Source organism: Anneissia japonica, unplaced genomic scaffold (assembly GCF_011630105.1).
Source record: "Anneissia japonica isolate Jap-2015-1 unplaced genomic scaffold, ASM1163010v1 scaffold401_len1656234_cov178, whole genome shotgun sequence".
NCBI classification, from domain to species: Eukaryota; Metazoa; Echinodermata; class Crinoidea; order Comatulida; family Comatulidae; genus Anneissia; species Anneissia japonica.
The window spans coordinates 182660-201839 of record NW_022745982.1 but is presented as its reverse complement, the minus strand read 5'-3'; the positions used below and the strand labels follow the sequence as shown (position 1 = coordinate 201839).

General features: G+C 33.8%; 2 protein-coding genes across 2 annotated transcripts in view; both read left to right on the top strand.

Moving 5' to 3' along the window:
• Positions 1–297: 297 nt before the first annotated feature.
• Positions 298–15773, top strand: LOC117120135 (myophilin-like). The gene is made up of 4 exons (XM_033265154.1): positions 298–476; positions 6276–6391; positions 7241–7445; positions 14591–15773. The coding sequence occupies exons 1-4, from the start codon at positions 426–428 to the stop codon at positions 14780–14782; spliced, it is 564 nt and encodes a 187-aa protein (XP_033121045.1). The 5' UTR covers positions 298–425; the 3' UTR covers positions 14783–15773.
• A 2894-nt stretch (positions 15774–18667) lies between these two features.
• The window catches only part of LOC117120157 (serine/threonine-protein kinase par-1-like), a 10602-nt gene continuing 10089 nt past the window's right edge, over positions 18668–19180 (top strand). Inside the window, exon 1 of the mRNA XM_033265180.1 lies at positions 18668–19049. Within this exon, the coding sequence (XP_033121071.1) occupies positions 18897–19049 (153 nt within the window). The 5' untranslated portion in view covers positions 18668–18896. The remainder of the gene's footprint in view (positions 19050–19180) is intronic.

Sequence of the window (19180 nt, the reverse complement as noted above, 5' to 3'; positions counted from 1 at the left end):
TACATGTTCATTCAAGAGATATCTTCAAGATTAATCATTATTTGCATGCACTTCCAACATTAGATGTCCAAATGGGGATGCTTTTCACCAGTACGACCTTTCACCTTTAGCTGTATTAAATACCATCTTCAATGACATCAGTCAGTTGAAAATAGATCTTAGTTAACCTTCTCCTTACCCCATATATGGGTATTACTCCTCCCTATCTTTGAAGCTTTGACCAATCACAGGACAGCATCTGGTAATTATGCAACTGTGGAATAGGCGATGCAACTTGATAAGTTTGGTGGAATGCTTCTAATAGTCTGAGCGTCTTTAGATTCTTCCTTTCACTTCACTTGTGTTTCTTCTTGTCAGGAACTGGTGCTAGTGTTGTCTGTTGTTTTTTACCTTTAGGAATCCTACCAGCGAAGTTAAAACTCAAAATGGCTAACAAAGGTCAAGCGTACGGGATGTCTGCTGCTGTTCAAAAAAAGGTAAATTTTATAATTTTTGCTTGTATAAAATTCAAACTTGTGTAAAAAATATAAATACATTCATCCATTTTGTATACACCTGAAATCATAATAATACATTTGTATAAAACTTGATGCAAAACAGCCTCTAATGTATGTGCTCAGTAATTGTGATTTATTTGCTATTCTAGTCTTGTTTTTTGTTATTAAAAGGTAATGATTGAATAAATGTATAATGCAAAATACCGTTTCTTAATTTACTGTGAAATGATAAAAAATAATAAAGAAAAACAATTAATCCTAAGACTGAGCAAGAAACTAACAAAATTCATAGACCAAGGAATACTTGCATAGACAGGCTATTACAAAGGAACAAACAGCCATTATAGTTTCCTGCAATTTAAGACCACTGACAATTGTAATGTTGTGCTTGGAAACCATTATAAAAAATAGTACTGTATGTTTTTTCATTTACCAAAAATTTAGCAAGAAGCTTTTAAAGTAATCATAGGCATACCAGTTTTGTTTCTATTTTAGTAAAATATATTTTTTAATGGATGTACAGTATCGTCATTATGTATTTAAGCTTGTTTGTGTTTAAAGTATATTTTTTGTTAGAAAATATTGGTGCAAACTACAAATTAGTTATCAGTCAATTGATAAATCTGTCATGCCCTCTTATGACATTCCTGCAAATTAAAAAAAGTGTTTAAGTCCCCTTCCCAAAAGTTAATTACATCGATCATGAAATTATTTTTAAATTGAAGCCTGGCATGACTTCCTGTATTCAGACATTCCTCGGATTCCGCACCTGGATTGAGTGTGGAAAGAGACATCCTTCAAGTTTAAAGAGATGAGACACCAGTGGTGTAATTCCTATGGGCTTTCGGGGTGAAGCCCCAGGGCCCCCAGTTCAAAGAGGCCCGGATTGTGAAAGTATAACTTTAACAATACTGACATTGCCTTTAATGCAGTCATTTCAGCCTTATTAATGTTCTTAGGTTAAGAAATAGGCTTACCTTTACTGAAATTCCCCCCCCCCCCAATGGCCAATCAAAAACAAAATCATGTTTCTCATCTTCTATATCATTATTCTTGTGACCTTTAAAAAATAAGGTTCACGAGGTAAAATACCAATAAAACCACACAGATATAAAATTATTTTCGTAAGCATTCAATTGGTAGGGGTCTAGGTCTGACATAGATATCCAACCATGTATGCGTTGTGACCAATTTTGTAAAGGTACAAAATATTATATGAAAGTGGCCTTATTCTATATTATTTGTGTGCTAACACACATGCAGAGCATTTTAAACTAGATATAAATTATATTTTGCCAAAATTCTTTTTCTTAGCTTCCTCAATCAAAGGGATAAATCAGGGTTTAAATTGAAAAACATAGTATGTTACTCCTACCTCTACTATATATAACACCATTCATGTATGTTCAGGAGAGCTTTGTTGAGCTAATAAATATAAAATTATTTTTTTATGTATATAAGTACAGTAAGTTATTGGTTTTCAATTGAAGAATTAGAAGTAAAGATATTTTTTGCCAACATCACCTTGAAGTTGGGGGTTTGAAACCCTCGCTGGGCAAGTTGCTTGTGTCCTTACTTGTCTTTCTCTACCCAAAAGTAAGTATAAATGGGTACTGTACCAGCAGGCCAGGAGGGTAAAGCAGACTTGTGCGGGATGAGTGCTGAACCTCCCATAACTATCCTTGTATAGTCTGACCTAATCGTCAGTCTCATAACTACATAGTTCTTAATGGAAAGATCTATACTTCACTCCATTACTCCACTCATGGGATCAGACACCTTTTAGAACACATACTGTTACTCAGCTCACTGGGAGAATTCAGTGTTGCAGCTAATCACTGCAAATACAACATTTTATATGCCTACTTGACATAATATATTAATTATACATTTTGATCTACAGGGCCAATCTCATGTAAAACATATTTTTCTGTAGTTAAGTGTAGTATTAGGTTTTATAATAACCCTTTACAGTCAGGTAGGATACTTTATGATATAGACCTATGAACGAGTTTGCTAATTCTCTAGGGATGTATGTAACTAATAGGTTTCTATAAATGGATGTGGATTGTGCCTCGCTTTCTCATAGTTGACATTCCAGGAAGAGATTGATGATAAGCCCAGGCTTGATTATGACACAGCGTCAGGTGCACTATGACCTTGTTTGACCTTTTGAATTGATTTTTTTTTTATTGGAAGATTAATGATGTAAGAAGGGTGACGACACAAGCACACGAGACAGCATTTATAAAACAAAATGGAAACAAGATATTTATCTTTCTGACTTTCCAGATTTAAAACCCAAGTACATGTCTATGTTGAATATTTTTCATTAGTTGAAAATTATTTTCTATTTTCAAAACTTGTACATAAAATTCATACCTTATATAAAAAGCCTATACAGTGGTTCTCTTTATGACTTTTTTCATTTTGTTTAAAATATATTTAAACCAAAACCCAAAAAATGTTGACTAGGTTATGTGTTACAGTCTCAGCCTCCTGCCGCTTTGTGGGTGTGTTTTTTTATCCTTACATATTAAAGCATTATAGTAATATTGGTGACTGCTGAGCACAGGTGACATGGGTATCTTGTTTATTAATCATACTACAGGCTTACAGGCTTTTTGTGGGGTTCTGGTTAGTCTTCACACAAATTCTATATCACATATTATTTATTTAACCAGTAAAGCAACAAAAAAATTGTGGCTGACTGGCTGGTTGCCAAAAAGAAAAGCAACACAATTAAATATAAAAAATCCATCTCTGTTTTTTCTCTATTGATTTTTGTTATTAATTACCAGCCAGCTGTCCATTAATAATTCACGAATTAATTGTAATCTTGTTAGGTCACATGTTGGTTACTTTTTGGCAACCTGGATCATTTGGAAATTCCTTCGAGGTGTTTCAACATTTCTATGGCTTTATCATCAGACTAGCAGTAGTTTTTTTTAATAAATCATTCAGTGGTGTCATCAGTGTGGGGGTGGGGGGAGGGGGTTTAAATGGCTAATTAAAACTCAGGCATACACCAGACATGAGCCTCATTTATAATTTCATGATTGTTTTAAAGTATTGCAGTGCATTTCTGTAATTTTATTATAATAATAATAATAATAATAATAATGAGAATAATAATAATAATAATAATAGTAATAATAATAATAATTTCACTAAATCGTAATAAAAATAACATTAATAATAATGATAAATGTAATAATAATATTTAATAATAGTAATGGTGATAATAATAATAATAATAAATAATAACTTTGGACACCATGCAAAAGGGTGTAGACAGTGGGAGGAGTAATAGCATGAGAACGAGGTGATTTGAGTTTTTTTTGTCATCAGTATTTTTTTAGCTGAAGAGTTTAGTGGCTGGGGGTGCTCTCTACACCCACTTAGATAATATGCCACTACTTTGATATTGGGACTATATAGTTTCCTTTTACGGGAGAGGGAAGATAGGAGAGATTCGTCTGGGGATAAAAAATAGGGTTTAATATTTTGAAACTTTTATATCAAATGTTGGCCTGAATTGAATAGGCCTATATTAATTAATAGCTTGGACACTGATGAGAATAAAATATCCCCAATCAAATGGCATTTTGATAGGTTTTACACCTTTCTTAAGGCAAGATGCCCTGTATGAAAATCTAGCAGCTTATTATTTTTAAAAAAATTCTCATTTGGGAGGGGGTGACACAAGGTCAATCTTTATCAAAGGTCAAAATAGTGACCATTGATCAATCTGCCATATGTATCTATTAATGCTTTCAACTGAAGTGGATTGCTTTTACCAGAAAAAAATAAAAATATCACAAACTTATAGCAAAAGAACATTTTATTGAGATTTAGAAAATCAATATGGCATTAATTCTCTAATTTGCATCAAAATTCCCAAAATGTTGTCTTATGTGAGAAAGTAAAACAAAATTACTTTGAAATGGAGACCTACTTTGACTTTGTTGTTATGGTAACAGCGGGTTACATACTGTTAGTACAGAATTGTGTAAAATGAGCTGTTTGACATTTTTTGACCATATTTAGTCAGCAGGGCATGGCTTAATCTGCAGAATTAAGTTTGCGGCTTTTAATTCCAATGACTTTAAAACACATATCATTCTGTTGTTTATTTGTACTTGTATTCTGAAACATTTTATTCAAAAATATGAATATTAGGCTTGATGGAGCCCACAAATTCATGTGGAAAACCAATGGCAAAAATTGTAATAATGTTTTTATGCATTTAAAATCTGTTTTATTTTCAAAATGTATTTGTGTTTTATTTGTATATAATCTGTACGTATCTATGTATGTATGTAAATGTATGTAAATAAATAATTAAAATAATTAATTGGTTTTGAGCTAAGTGTAGTTTAATCTTTGAAGTGCATTTTAAAGATGCATAAAAATTTTCAGAATTATCATTATTATTATTATTGTCATTATTATTATTATTATTATTATTAATATTATTATTTTTATTGTACACATTTTTATAGTACACATAGTCAGTAAAATGTTTATTTGTTTCAGAACAATGCTTTGAAATCTTGTGGAATAATTACTAATTAGTATATAATTTATTGTGATACACTAAAGAGGTTTTTAGAAAGAGAATTCCCCATCCCTATCAGGTTCCTTATCATCAATGATCTCAGAGACCAAGAAAGCTTTACTGACCTAAGTCCCTACCTCTCCCACCCTATGTACAGGATCTTTTGAATATTGCAATTTGTCCTAAATCATTCCCAAACATGGAGACCATGCACAAAATCTGCTTTGTCTGCAAGTGGTTCTATTTTAATTTTTTATACCATTGCAAAATAATATGCAAACTTTATATATTAAGGGACACTCCTTTATATGGGGACACTCCATGAAACGAGGGGAAATATATCTTTTAACACATGGCCAACCCCTATTAAATATGCTTGATTAAAATGGAATACTTTATAAAAATCAATTTGATTATTGGCATATTGATGCAGAAGGTCAGTACAGCGATAGAATTAGCCTGGGTTCCAGGCCCTAATTTTAGGTTACTCATTCTTTATTGCACTTAGTGCGTGCCATACCTAATTTAATTGGTGTCCCATACTCGATTTCTCTTTTTTCGAATTAGACTAATATTCCGTCTATCTCTAAATTAACTTTCTCGTTGGTGGCGCTGCCCAGAATGAGAAAAATAATAAAAAATAAGAGACTTGTGGCAAGTCTATGAAAGAATCAGTATTCCAAATATCCTGTACATGGGGTGGGAGAGGTAGGGACTTGGCCCAGTCAAAGCTTTTGGTGGTCTCTGAGATCACTGATGATAAGGAATAGAGATGGGGAATTTGATTGACACAGCCCCACATCTGCACATACAACGGGGCCTCCACATGAGCATAATCACACTATCTCCTAAGATAATTTGCAGAGATGGATGGATTTGAATTATTCCATCAATTGACAACTTAAAAATTATTCATAAACTATTTTATTCAATTGGCAGCTTGAAATTATTCAATTGTGTTTGTTTTTTTTAATTTTTGATCATTTAAAATATTTTTTTTTTAAATCATTGTAGTTGTTTGTATAGACACACCACTGTACTTCAGAATACTGCACTCGCTCTGATCTGAAGTATTTTGATTTGGATTTTTTCAGTATTAAACACACCAACACACCAAAGATAGCTCAGTATACTTCCCCCATTCTATCTAACGTTTTATAGTGTATACTGCCCTCATTTGTTGTCAGATTGTCAAACTTGACTTTTTTTGTACACAGATTGAAGGTAAAAGAAAGCCTGGAGAAGAGAAAGATGTCAGAGACTTTATTGTATTTCATGTTGGTGAGGAAATTACATATCCAGATTCACTCAAGGATGGCGTTATACTGTGCAAGTATGTGTAATACTAACCTAAGTTATTTTAACACAATTGCTGTAAAGCTCTGGTTCTTACCCTTTTCCAGACATTTTCAATCATTGCTCAAAATGTCTTGGTCCCACAGGAGCCTTAGTTGGTGGGGAGGGGGTGGGGTGTGCAGCTGTTTTGAAAGTCAACAACTACCTTTAGTCCATGCTGATTGGGGTTGTTGAGGTGAGAACATTCTCTAGATGCTTGAAAATGTTCAAAGAAGTTATCAATTAATAGTTAAGGAAGCCCTCTGGCCTATATCAAAGTCTAATGCAAAAACAACATTCAATAATTAAATAATTTTTAATATTTATGTAAATAATACACCTGTACAATTGCTTGTAAGCAACTAGCTAGGAATCAATTAAACATGGAATAATAATTAGTACTGAAGATGTTTTCAAATGAAGCAAAGAAACATGTTTTCTGTAAATAAGTAAAACCCTAAAAAATTGCTCATTTAAAAAGATTAAAGAAGTTATCAACTTTTTCTCTGTAATTTTATTACCATTCATTTATGCAAATTATGTACAGGTATGCATCTCTAAAATGGCAAAGAAATTAATTTAAAGCTAATAAATGTAATACTTAAATTATATACAAAATATGTAAAATATATCAAAACAATTTCCTTGTTTCTGGTTAACATAGGCAGTACAGTAAAGATATTTTTTTTTATAAATAATTATATGTATAAGTATATTATTATTATCATTATTTTACTATCATTATTATCATATCAGGCTGGTTAACATAGGCAGTTAAGGTATTTTTTTTAATGATAATTATTGTATTATTATTATTATTGTTATTAAATTATTATTATCATATCAGGCTGTTGAAAAAATTCCATCCAGGGTTCACCAAAAAAATTGATACTGGCAACATGTCATTCAAGCACAGATGTAACATTGAGAACTTTATTGATGGATGCAAGTCATTTGGCCTACAGGAAATGGAGTTATTCCAGGTCAATGACCTGTATGAGTCTAAGAATATCGCCGTGGTCACCTCATGTATCATTGCGCTTGCTCGCCATGTAAGTAGCATAATGTACATATTTAAAAACTCTTATTCATGTTTATTTCATTTTCAGTATACACAATAATGATTTCCAGGTATTGATTGGGGAATCAACGAGCTGTATTCAACCCTCATGTGGATCAAATCAATAATTTAGTCAAGCTATCAATCAAAGGCCAAGGAATTTATGGCTATAGTTTCATTATAATTCATTAAACATGTTTTTTTAACAGCTGCAGTATGCTCTTCAAAAATGTTGTTCAAGTCTAAGTAATTTCTAAGTGTTTATGTATCTTTTTTTTTATGTATCTTGTTTTTATTTAGTTTAATTATTATAATTTTGCATTTCCAATCATTTGTAATACTTAAAAAATCATTATAATTATTATTGTTATTATTGTTGTTGGTTTTATTGTTGCTGTTATTGATGTTGTGGTTGTTATTCGGAGCAATTTGGAGATGTCTTATCCCAACAGCTCTGTTATTAATAGCCATATCGATTTAGATAAACTGTTCACAATTGTCTGAGCATTCCCGTTTTTGGTGCATAGAGACTTGTAAATTGTATAAATACAACTTACAAGTTATTAAACTTAAACTTACAGGTTAAATGATTGATTGGATTAGTTTAAACTGTAGTCTCATAAAGCCCAAATTAAATTAAAATTGTGAAACAAAAAACCATTTAGGAACACTGTCATGAATGACTACAACTTAATTAATATCCAAGTTTTGCCATTTTAAAAATATGGTTTACATTTGTTTTCCGACAAGTAGCCGCTTGCTAATGTTAGTGACCTACGTCTGTATAAAATGGTTAATTTTTTTATTCTAAAAACTCCAATTATTCAGGGTGTTCGGACGTTGCGACACCCCTGTGAATCCATCCCCAGAGTAATGTATAAAACTAGCCAAGCATGTCAGTTATGTTTTATACAAAATATTTATTTGTAATTGCACAACACGGCAGAGAAATGCATGATCGGTTGCCTCACCAAGAATACACACACGTAAAAACAGAGTTAAATTGAGGCCATTAAATATAATGGCACAAACCAAGATTTTAACCAAGATGAAAAAGGTGAGACTGATTATTATCCTTTATCATTCTTCAATCATTTCATCTTTCTCAATCAATCTTTCACTTTTCTTTCCTGATCTCTCTCGTTGGGGTTTTGTCCAATTCGTTAATCTTCGTTTTTACCGTGCGTGAAAAAAAGGCAATTTCCCAATTTCTCCCAACATAAATTTGTAATTTATTTATTTTTTTTATGTTTGATATATTATTGTTGTATTCTTTTAGTGTGAACCCCCTTTAATTATGTAAAAATGGGTTACAAACTATAGCCAGTCCACCCTCTACAATCAGTAAGAAAATATTAACACCAATCAATGACAAAAAAAAAAATGTTTGGCTAAAATATTTGTTGAAAATATATTTTAGGCATAATACACATTTTGAATTGTGGGTGTTATTCATTTAAATAAATAACACCTACAATTCAAAACGTGTATGTGGGTGTCATTTATTTCATATGTCTTTAAAATCTTCTTCCAAAGAAAGTATGTTCGCACATATTTGTAAATTTGCAATATCCAGTTCAGTTCTTGCTCAAATATATCTTCATTCGTGTTGTTTGTGTTTTTACTCTCTATCGTGTTTCTTTGTACATAATATTCTCTTTAAGAAACTTCTTTTTTTCATGATTTCTCTACTTTCTTCAGTGCTCTTCTATACTATCTTAGCATATGCTTGTTGTTAAACTTATTCGTCATTAGGAAGGTTTTGAAAGCTTACAAAAAATATGATTACATCATAAATATTACAATTTCAAAACTGCCTATCTGCATTTACAAAAATATCCATTATTTCCTAATTATAACTGAGAAAACATTTTTAACATTATTTACCAAATTATAATTTGGTCAAATGAAAATCAGATTAACTTTGATTCAATTGCAACTGTTTTCCGGAACTGTCAGGTAAATCGCTGTAAATCAGGAGTTTTAGTCAAATGGACAATTCCAGGGGCAGATCCAGAGATGTTTGAAAAGGGGGCCGAAAGAGGGAGGGCAATCAAGGGACAACACTATCCTGGGGGTCTGGGGGAATTTTGGTTTTTTAGACTTTTGGAAATAGCCTCTGAGGTGTTTTGGTGATCAATAAGTTCTTTTCCTTTCTTTTTTTTTTTTTTTTAGTTTCCAAAAGAGTGGCTGGGGCGGGCTGACTCGCTCCCACCCCCTAAGTCTGCCCCTACTGTTCTGCTAAGCCATACCCCTTGAATATTGTTACAACAGTTCTACAAAACGACAGCGTAAACGTACGCTATTAAGTCTCATTCATAACATTGTGTCATTATGACCATATTTAGGCATGTCACTTATTTTTGTCAAAAAAATTTAATAGTCTGGACAGGGCATTAGGCCGGCAAAATTGTTTACAGAATTTGTGAAGCAATACATTAATATCACCTCCATGATAATATACAGCAAATATAACGAAAACAATGATGCTATGTATTATGTTCTTGTAAGGCTACGAAACCTTCCTAAATTATCCACATTTAATATCAGGTTTTATGTGACAGGTACCGTATATGGGTGTGATATGACACCTTCATTCCCACATATAGGCAGATCACTGTATTTGTCGCAGAAAACGTTATCGTGTTAATAGAACAGCGTATTTATGTACTTTGTATTATATTAATACTCGTGCGTAAAACATAGTTTACTCACATACTTATCAGTTTATGTACATTATATACCAGTAACATTTCTTGTTGGTTTTAAGTTCTGAAATTTAGCTATCATCTTTCTCTGATGGACTTTTCATTGTAACATCAATTTCGTTGCTAGGTCTAATTATCGTTAAATATACACTCTGTAGTCAAAATCTGGAAAACCCTAAAGATACTTGGTGACACATATCAAAACAATTCAAAGTTAGATAATAGAAAATAAAAACATCCTTAAATTGATTACCAGCCAATTTATATAGGTATTCAACTGTATTATTTGTGGCTGTTAATTGGCTAGGGAATTATTTTCTCCTTAAATTTTTCAATTCAAAGCCTATGAATTACAGTACTTAATGTAAAGCTGTGTATGGCCATATATAGTCATGATTTGCCTATATATGGTCATGATGTGATGTCATGACCATATTTAGGCATGTCACATGTTTTTGTCAAAAAAATTTGAGTCTAGACAGAGGGCTTAAGAGCTTATATTTTGAAGTAAAAACTGTTGCTAGAGTTATATACATTTTTTTTTATGATAAGCTGCAATTATTTGTATAACAGACCCAAAATGGTGTCTTCTTTTTTGTAGGCACAAAAAAATCCACTTTATGATGGACCTGTCCTTGGTCCCAAACAGGCGGATGAGAACGTTCGGGAATTCTCTGATGAGCAACTGAAGGCCGGGCAGTATACCATTGGCCTGCAAATGGGAACCAACAAATGCGCTTCCCAGGCCGGACAGAACTTTGGTCTGGGAAGACAAGTTACTGATAAGCAAAAGCACGGAGACGGGAGCACAACATACTAGACTACGTTGTTGTCAAAGAATTTAAGCGATTAATGCAATCAATCGCTTTAGTAATGAAGCCCATTGTATTCATATGGTCAAGAAAATTCTGAGATATTGCCAACTTGTACTCATTAGTCAGTTGTGGCATTAATTAATATAGCATGCAACAATATTCAATAATTGATTCATTAATCAATGTTAAGTGATATCAAAAACGAAAATATGTAATGTAGGCCTATAATCACATTTGTCATTTCTAGCTTCTTTTTTGTAAACAGCGAAATTTAATTTCAGGGGAAGTATACAAGAAAACGTGTGTGCTGGCATAATGATTGGTTTGCCCAAACCATCGATGGTTCTTAAGGAAATATCGTACATTAATTCCATTATTTGCGAAACAAATGCAAAATTGTTAACAATCAGAATAGATAAAAATAAAAATACTAAATGCCATCATTCAATTCTTTTTTAATATTTTGGATCCATAATGTTAAATTTTAATATTATTAAGAGTGTAGGCACCTGTATATGTGATGTTATCAGCTTGGATATCACAATACTTAACATCTTGAAGCGACAATTTTTGATAAATTAATTTTTAAGAAAAGAAGGGAAGATGTGTAATAGGTAATCGTTTGTATCATGACCTTATATCTTTTATTTATAGCCTAAATATTTTTTTTTTCTGCTGCACCATTATCGTTTTAAAATAGTTTTTATTCATTATGTCAAGTGTTCATTGAATTCACAGTTAGATTTTGCATGAGACCAAATGCGTTTTGTTCGATCTTTATTTGGTGTGTGTCGGTCGAATTTATCTTAAGTACGGTACCCAATATTACAGACTACTATTACGGTTTTCATAGGTGAGGCCAACAACTGCGTGCATGGCATACGTGCAAGAGATCATTTAATCTTAAATAATACTGTAAATACTTAATTATTATTGTACTTAGATGTCATCGAACAGATAATGATATCAAATCCAAGCAAAGTGTAATAGAGAAAAATGTTTTCAATCTTTGTCAATTGATAATAAGCCAGTTGTAAAGTTTTTCACGAGATAGTGAAACAAATTATGTATACCCACTCTCTATATTCACGAATCATGAAATGTATTTAGTTGGTAAATCAATCCACTCAGCAATAATCAATTATTCGGTTTCATATTTAATGTTTAAGTTAAAATGCTAATTATTTATATATATTTAAAGCACAGTAGGTATATATTTTGATTAGGTCTCAATAAAGATGTTATACGTAGAAATATACTAGTTATTTTGTTTTGTGTTGCTGTTTTACAGTTTAACTTAACCTAAGTCTAATCCAAAGTGGCATTGAAAAATATTTCGACTCTGATAAAATTCGACTTACATATCGTTAATGGAAAACACAACAATGTGGCATGTAAAGTAAGATCGAATTAGAAAATGATTCGAGTTATGCAAAGTCGACTTAGGCAAGTATATTGTAATAGATGAAATAGACTACAACATGATACAAAAACTATGCTTGGAAATCTCAAAAGTGGGAAAGCAGTGTCGCCAGGAGAGTAACTTCTGAAAGGACGTAAAAACGGGTCTCGTCAGTGTTTTTATGTTCTTCCTTTACCTTATCGCTAACTTTTATGAGAACGTTCATTGTTTTTGTTAACAAATTCTTAGCTAGATTCAAACTGAGGAAGGAATTTTTGAGGATCAATTTACCGCAGTTGAATCACACTAATTTTGCTGCCTACCGTTCAAATCTGTCAAAAACAGTAGGAATGCTGGCACTAAGCCTATTTATCTGTGTTATTATTATCGCTTGCCCGTCGTACAAATGCTCGTCTGCTGCCCGTCGCACAACGCTTTTGGGCGGATCATCATCGTCGCGCGATGCAGCGTCGTATCATCTCGTCGCGTTCTTGTGAAATCGCATCTGCTGACGCCGGTTTTTATTGGTCAAAAATTTTCTACATCGAACTCATTGGCAAACGTTTTATTACATGAGGTCCCAACTGTGTTTGACCATGGAGGTATTATTGAGAAGGAGATCACTCGGCAAAGCTACGCGCACGCAGCGCTATGCAAATGAACCAAGATCAAAGTTGCCGCAGCGCGTAAAGAACGTTTGCGCGATGTCTTTGAAGTCCCATGTGTTCCCCGCCATCAAATTTTCAATTTCTATTTGCCCTTATTAAAGAAGTATTTCAAATGAATCTTTGTAAAGTATTTCTGCCATTGATGGTCCCACCTCTTCTTACGCTTGACATCATTACAGTATTTCAGATCTGTCTCTTATACACATCTAGATGTGTATAAGAGACAGCACATAGGTTTGTCGCGTCAAAGGGATCTGTTGCCGAGTGATCTCCTTCTCAATAATACCTCCATGGTTTGACTACAAGCCTACAGTAAATGATCTGAAGTCCATCAAATCAACGATGCTGCCTGTGTGATTGGAAGACCACAGTAAATGTTCAGCAGGGCCCCCATTTTTCTCTCTTTTTTTTTTAACATGAATTGTGTTGACGTGAATTCTTTTACTTACGACATTTTATAAATAGTTTTGAGTATTCCTTTTAATTCTGTCTTCTTTTATTTTGTATTTTTGGTTTACTGTGGCGTTTAAAAATATTTTTGTTATAACAACCAATATTTGAAGCATTGTTTCTATTTTAACTGCTAACTTGTTCGTTTGCAGACATGCGAGTGTCTGCATGACTTTATATCATGTATATAAACCAATTTTTTTTTGTTTTAATATTCAAAATTGATTAGATTTATTATATTTTTAGCGACTCTAATTTTAATCTTTGATTTTGCTGTTTTTTCATTTATATTGCATGCTAGTCTATATTTTTTATGTCTTTAGGCCTATAATTTTATTGTGCTACTGTGCATTTGCTATGTATTTTTTGTAATCAGCTGAATGTTGTTTTTTCATGGCCGTAACCAGGATTGTCATTGGGGTCACAATCAACTTGTGTATGGGGGTCGCCTAGAATCCTAGTACAGTAGTGGTCAATGGTCAGAGACGGTGGATCACAGCTTCGGGCTTTATAATCAATGTAGACTCGTATAGGCCTACTCCATAACAATTATATACTGTACTGTAGAATTACTAGCCTACTTATTTATCTTTTTTACGTAATGTCCTTTCCCGTCGACTGTGTGTCATTTAAAGCTCAGGAAATTCATTGAATTGGATAATATGAACCACAAATGTTTACTCATTATCTCCTTCTCCTCGAGGTAGGGGACAATTCATACAATACGGAAACTTTATTGCCCAAATACTGGAATAATGATAGATTACTGGGTAATAAATTAATGTCAACATTTAAGATTACTTTTTAAAATCGTTATTACAGAAAATAAGTTTTATACCTAGTAGACCTAATAATTGACTTTCTTAAACATTTGAGTTTGTTCCGATTTGGGAAAGAGGGAGGTGAGTATGCGCCCATCGCACCCTTCCTGGATAACGGCCTGATTGTTGTTCTCTAAGCCTACTTACAGTTTGTCGAGCTAATAAGTTTAAACAATCGAATTCATTATTTGAATTGCTTAGTATTTTTGTATATTGGCGTAAGTTATGAGCTATAATTTGATTGTAAAAACAAAATATATCTTTACTTCACAGGCACAGAGAGTGCCCGGTTACGAGGGACCAAACCTTGGACCAAAACAATCTACTAAGAACGAACGCCATTTCACTGAGGAACAACTGCAAGCAGGCAAATATATCCATAGTCTGCAATATGGTTCTAACAAGGGAGCTAGTCAGGCGGGCCAAAACTTCGGCAAGCCTAGACAAATTTTCCATGACCAATAAAGTCTTCAGTCACGATTCGTTGGTGGTTAACTTTGAAGACAATGTACTACAAAACGACAACTGAAATTTTTACTTGTGTCATTTTTGTTACTTCTGAAGCCTACAGATTACGGAACGCAAAGATGTTAAGTTTAAAATGCTTACAGTATTTCAGATTTTTAAAAGAACATTCTGCGTTTTTACTTCGGAAGCTGAATTAGTTTCATATTGTGCTGTAATTAAGCCGTCGTCCAGACGAACTCCTATGAATCAAAATGCAAACGATTTCTAAAATGTGCGAATCAATTGTAATTAAATAAGTCATAAGTAAATGAGCATATATTGTTCGGTAATATTAATAACAAAGTGTTTATTCTGCCGGCTACAATTCCTCATGTGCCTATCCTTAAAATTAGATTTGGAGTGCGCCCTCACTAATCATGAAAATAATTTGTAAACGAATAGGCATGCTGCCGGCTAAATAAGCGCTACTTATTAATAAATGCCGAAAAAGAAGACGACGTAGCTATCCTATATGGTGGCGGTAATACAATAGACCTTTCCGCAGATGCCCCGCCCCTCATATCGTTGCTAAGCTCAAACAAAACGATAACGTAAACGTACGTAAACACGTGTGTTTGTGAGACAGCACGGGTGTGTGTGTGTGTTGGTGGGACAAGCGCGTATTCTTGGCTTTGTCCTCATTGGTCAGCTGTTAAGTTTGACACTCCGAAAAGGTCCATTATTCCAAATGTTCTTAAAATTAATTTTAATTTTTTTTCCCTTTGTTGAAGTTGTCACCGCATACAGTAGTATCCATATTATGTAACATGTTATATAGTGTTTAAAATAAAGAGTAACAAGCATGTATTATATATTGCTGACAAAAACAAGCTTTAAGCTCGCTGACTTTTCAATCCAACGCTTCCAAAGCGTTTGTTATTCCCTAACAATTAATACCAGTGTCGAAATGTGTAATTTCTTGGACGGGGGTTTGTTTAAATATGTATAAAATAACCCCGAAGTAAACTTCGAGCAAAAGAAAAAAAAAAACAAAAAAAGAAAAATATTTCTTTCATGGTTGGCCTAAAACCGTAAAAAGCCTAAAACGTCTAGCTATGTACCGGCTTTAAAGCGATGGCTAGACCAAGCCTTTTTTTAAAAATTATTATTGTCCAATAGGCCTACCGTATGGTAATGTATACGATTTTTGATTCAAACATGGAGGAATTAGTTTAGAATTCCTCCATGGATGTTCATTACCGAGCTTGGAAAGATTGTGAAAATCAATAAGGTCGTAATTATTCATACTACATATATTCAATGGATATGTTAACCCTCATCTCCCCTTCAAATTAAATTCATTTTTTTTTTGTGTACTGAACGTTTCAACATATGCTGTCATTCTGCTAATTCTGCTGGTCTTTGACTATACATGTTTATAATTGAAATAATTATTTGTGAACATTATTGCAATTCAACAATTAATTTTTGATATTGTTGAACAACATTACATAAAATTATAATTAGTGTATAGTAAACCGCTTCGGTGTATTATGTAAGCATTTCCATTAGTTGTATTTTTGCAATAGAAAAAATATATATCGTATTTTGCCTAAGTTTAGTGTTTGAGTTTCTTTATTAAACATTCATAATTGTCACTGAAAAATGTTTGGTAAGGAGATACCAATACTGAGTTGTATTGGCTTAAAACCAGTCTCCCGGAGGGAAAAAATGATGTTGTACAACTGATTTTTCTGAAGCTTTGTCTACACTATCAAATTTTATGTGACAAAAAAAATGTGATGTGCCCAAATATGGGTACGATGACGTCATATCACATATCATCAGATTGTATAAAAAAAAAAAGTTGAACGTGTTCAACTCCATGTTTATGTGACGCTTTTTTGATGAAATTTGATAGTGGAGACGAAACTTTAGACACAAAAAGCATATTTGACGAAAAACTCGGAAGCAGTTAATGAGATACAGATTTTTGAATATTTGAGCTATTTTTTTTTAACTATTCAAAGATCTTTTAACTATTCAAAGATTTGTACCTCATTAACTGCTCCCCAGTTTTTCGTCAAATATAAATTTCATGTCTTAGAAAAATCAGTACAACATATCAAAACAAGTTCTCGAACTCGAAAGCTCCGATGAAGGCAATATAATAGAGGCAGTAGAGTATATTGGCCCTAACGGCCGCCCATACAATAAAGATCTATTAATCTATCAGCCGAGTGATTTTAGTGGCCCCCATAATCAATCAGTAGGGAACTTCTAGAGCTTCTCATCGGAGCTAAACACATCTATTAAATAATAGATGCATAGAGTATATTGGGCCTAACGGCCGCCCATACAAATAAAGATCAATTAATCATCAGTCAGCAGGGTACTCCCAGAGCTCCTCATCCGGAGCTAAAAAAAATTCCTCCGGAGCATCCATGGCTTTAACGACACAGTATCTGTAGCAGAATCTATAAATATCCTTTAACGAATTTAAACAATTGAAAAAATTACTAGTACAATAGCAACTTTGAACAAGTTAAAGGTTAAACAATGGTGGGGGTTAAGGGGGTTACGACGAACCGCCCAAAAACTGGAGAAGGTCCGCATTTAAAACGGAAAATTGATATTCGCAGATATATTTACAATGTTCTCGGGAGTATCTGAGTTCATACAAGCCAAAGGATCCACTTGGATCCACTTTTCCCTGCAACGAACCTCCCACAAATTAAGTCACACCACTGGCCTGGGGATAACGTACGCGCGCGAATAAGCGCCCAGGAGCTTAAATAATTTTTTGCACTTTTTTAAGGGAGTGCACGGCGCTTCTGAAAAAAGAATTAGATGAAAATTGAGGGGATTCTTTTGACAACTTGGAAAATTCAAGGGGAGCTTTTTGAATGAAAAAAATAAATAAATAAATAAAGATTACCGTATATCAGGACATCTGGAAACCGAAGATAAAAGAATGGCTTTCTGGTGCAGAAAAGATAATCGTCCAGAGAGATGGCTCATGAAAAGAATGCTGTGAATAAATATTTACACAACACCAGATGAAATTAGTGGTGGTGGAGGTGATAAGCTAGCCGAATGAGATTAGCAGTATCATTGCATGGTTTCTTGCAAACTAAGATGTGAACATGCTAAAGGTGCAAATTGTCTGCAAAAGATAGAGAACTATACTAGACAAAATGTCGGAAGCTCTCATCTGTCCAGGAGAAATATCATTGTTTTGAAATTGACAGAAAAGACTAGAGCGTCGGGGGTGGGGGTGATGGAGAAATCGATTAGGCCCTATATAAGGCTTTGAAACCCGTAAATTGTCAAAATTTTGGGGGGCTTCGCGCAGTGCACTACTTTTGAAACATTTAAGCGACGCTCGATCGACCATGCCCACTTTGCTCTCGTCGGGGGCTACGTCCCCCTCCATCGGGGACCTCGAACCCCCCCCCCATTGGGCAAATCCTGTCGCCACCCCTGCACTGATCCGTAACTCTACAATAGTAACCAATTTCAATAATTACGTAACAAATAAAAATTGTTCCTGGTTTTTTGGGTTTTTTTTAATACTATTCGAGACTTACAATTAGTATAGGCATCGTATTACAGTAGTTTTCTTGAATAAGTTCCAATAATAATCCAGTACGCTGGGTGTATGCATTGGTTCCGGTAACAAGGATGTATATGCAGGTTATATCTGCCTCCCACCATTGAAGTTTGAAGTACAGTAGTTGGTTAGGCATAGCATCATGAAATCAACCGAACGGATATGTTTGGGTTTTTTTGGGTTTTTTTTCAATTTCGGTAGAATTAAAATTGGTGGAAAGAAACTAAAACGGTGCGAGCTTGTAATCGGTTAGTTACGTGTCGTCTGCTCACCGTTGCGCGACTTTTGACCCCACCAACTGACAGCCAGTCGAATTCAATTTACTAATTCAGGCAGAAGAGCTCACTCCGATGAATGCAACGGTAATTCTCTCTGATAAAATATCGATCATGATTCGATCGATTGAAGCTAGCATGCACTAGACAAGGACTTTCTCTCCCCTGTCAACCAGTGTAGAGGAAGTCTTGCCACTAGGCCTGCAGTATACATAACAATATACTCTATAATTATGGGGTGATTATGCAGCAGAGGACGATGCAGCAGCGGAAAGCTACTGAGGGGACGATTACCCCCGGGAGAAAACGAGTCGGGGGATACGTACTTGGAGACACAATTGGTGAAGGGTCATTTGCAAAAGTTCGTGTCGGCACGCATATTATGACACATGAGAAGGTAAGTTCCATACGTTAAGAGCTCGAAAGACAGTGGTGGAGATCCACCATATGATATTTACAATTAAATATTTCTTTCATGATGATGAAATATCACTCGAAGTTGTTATTTTAATGCAGTGTGGGTGTGTG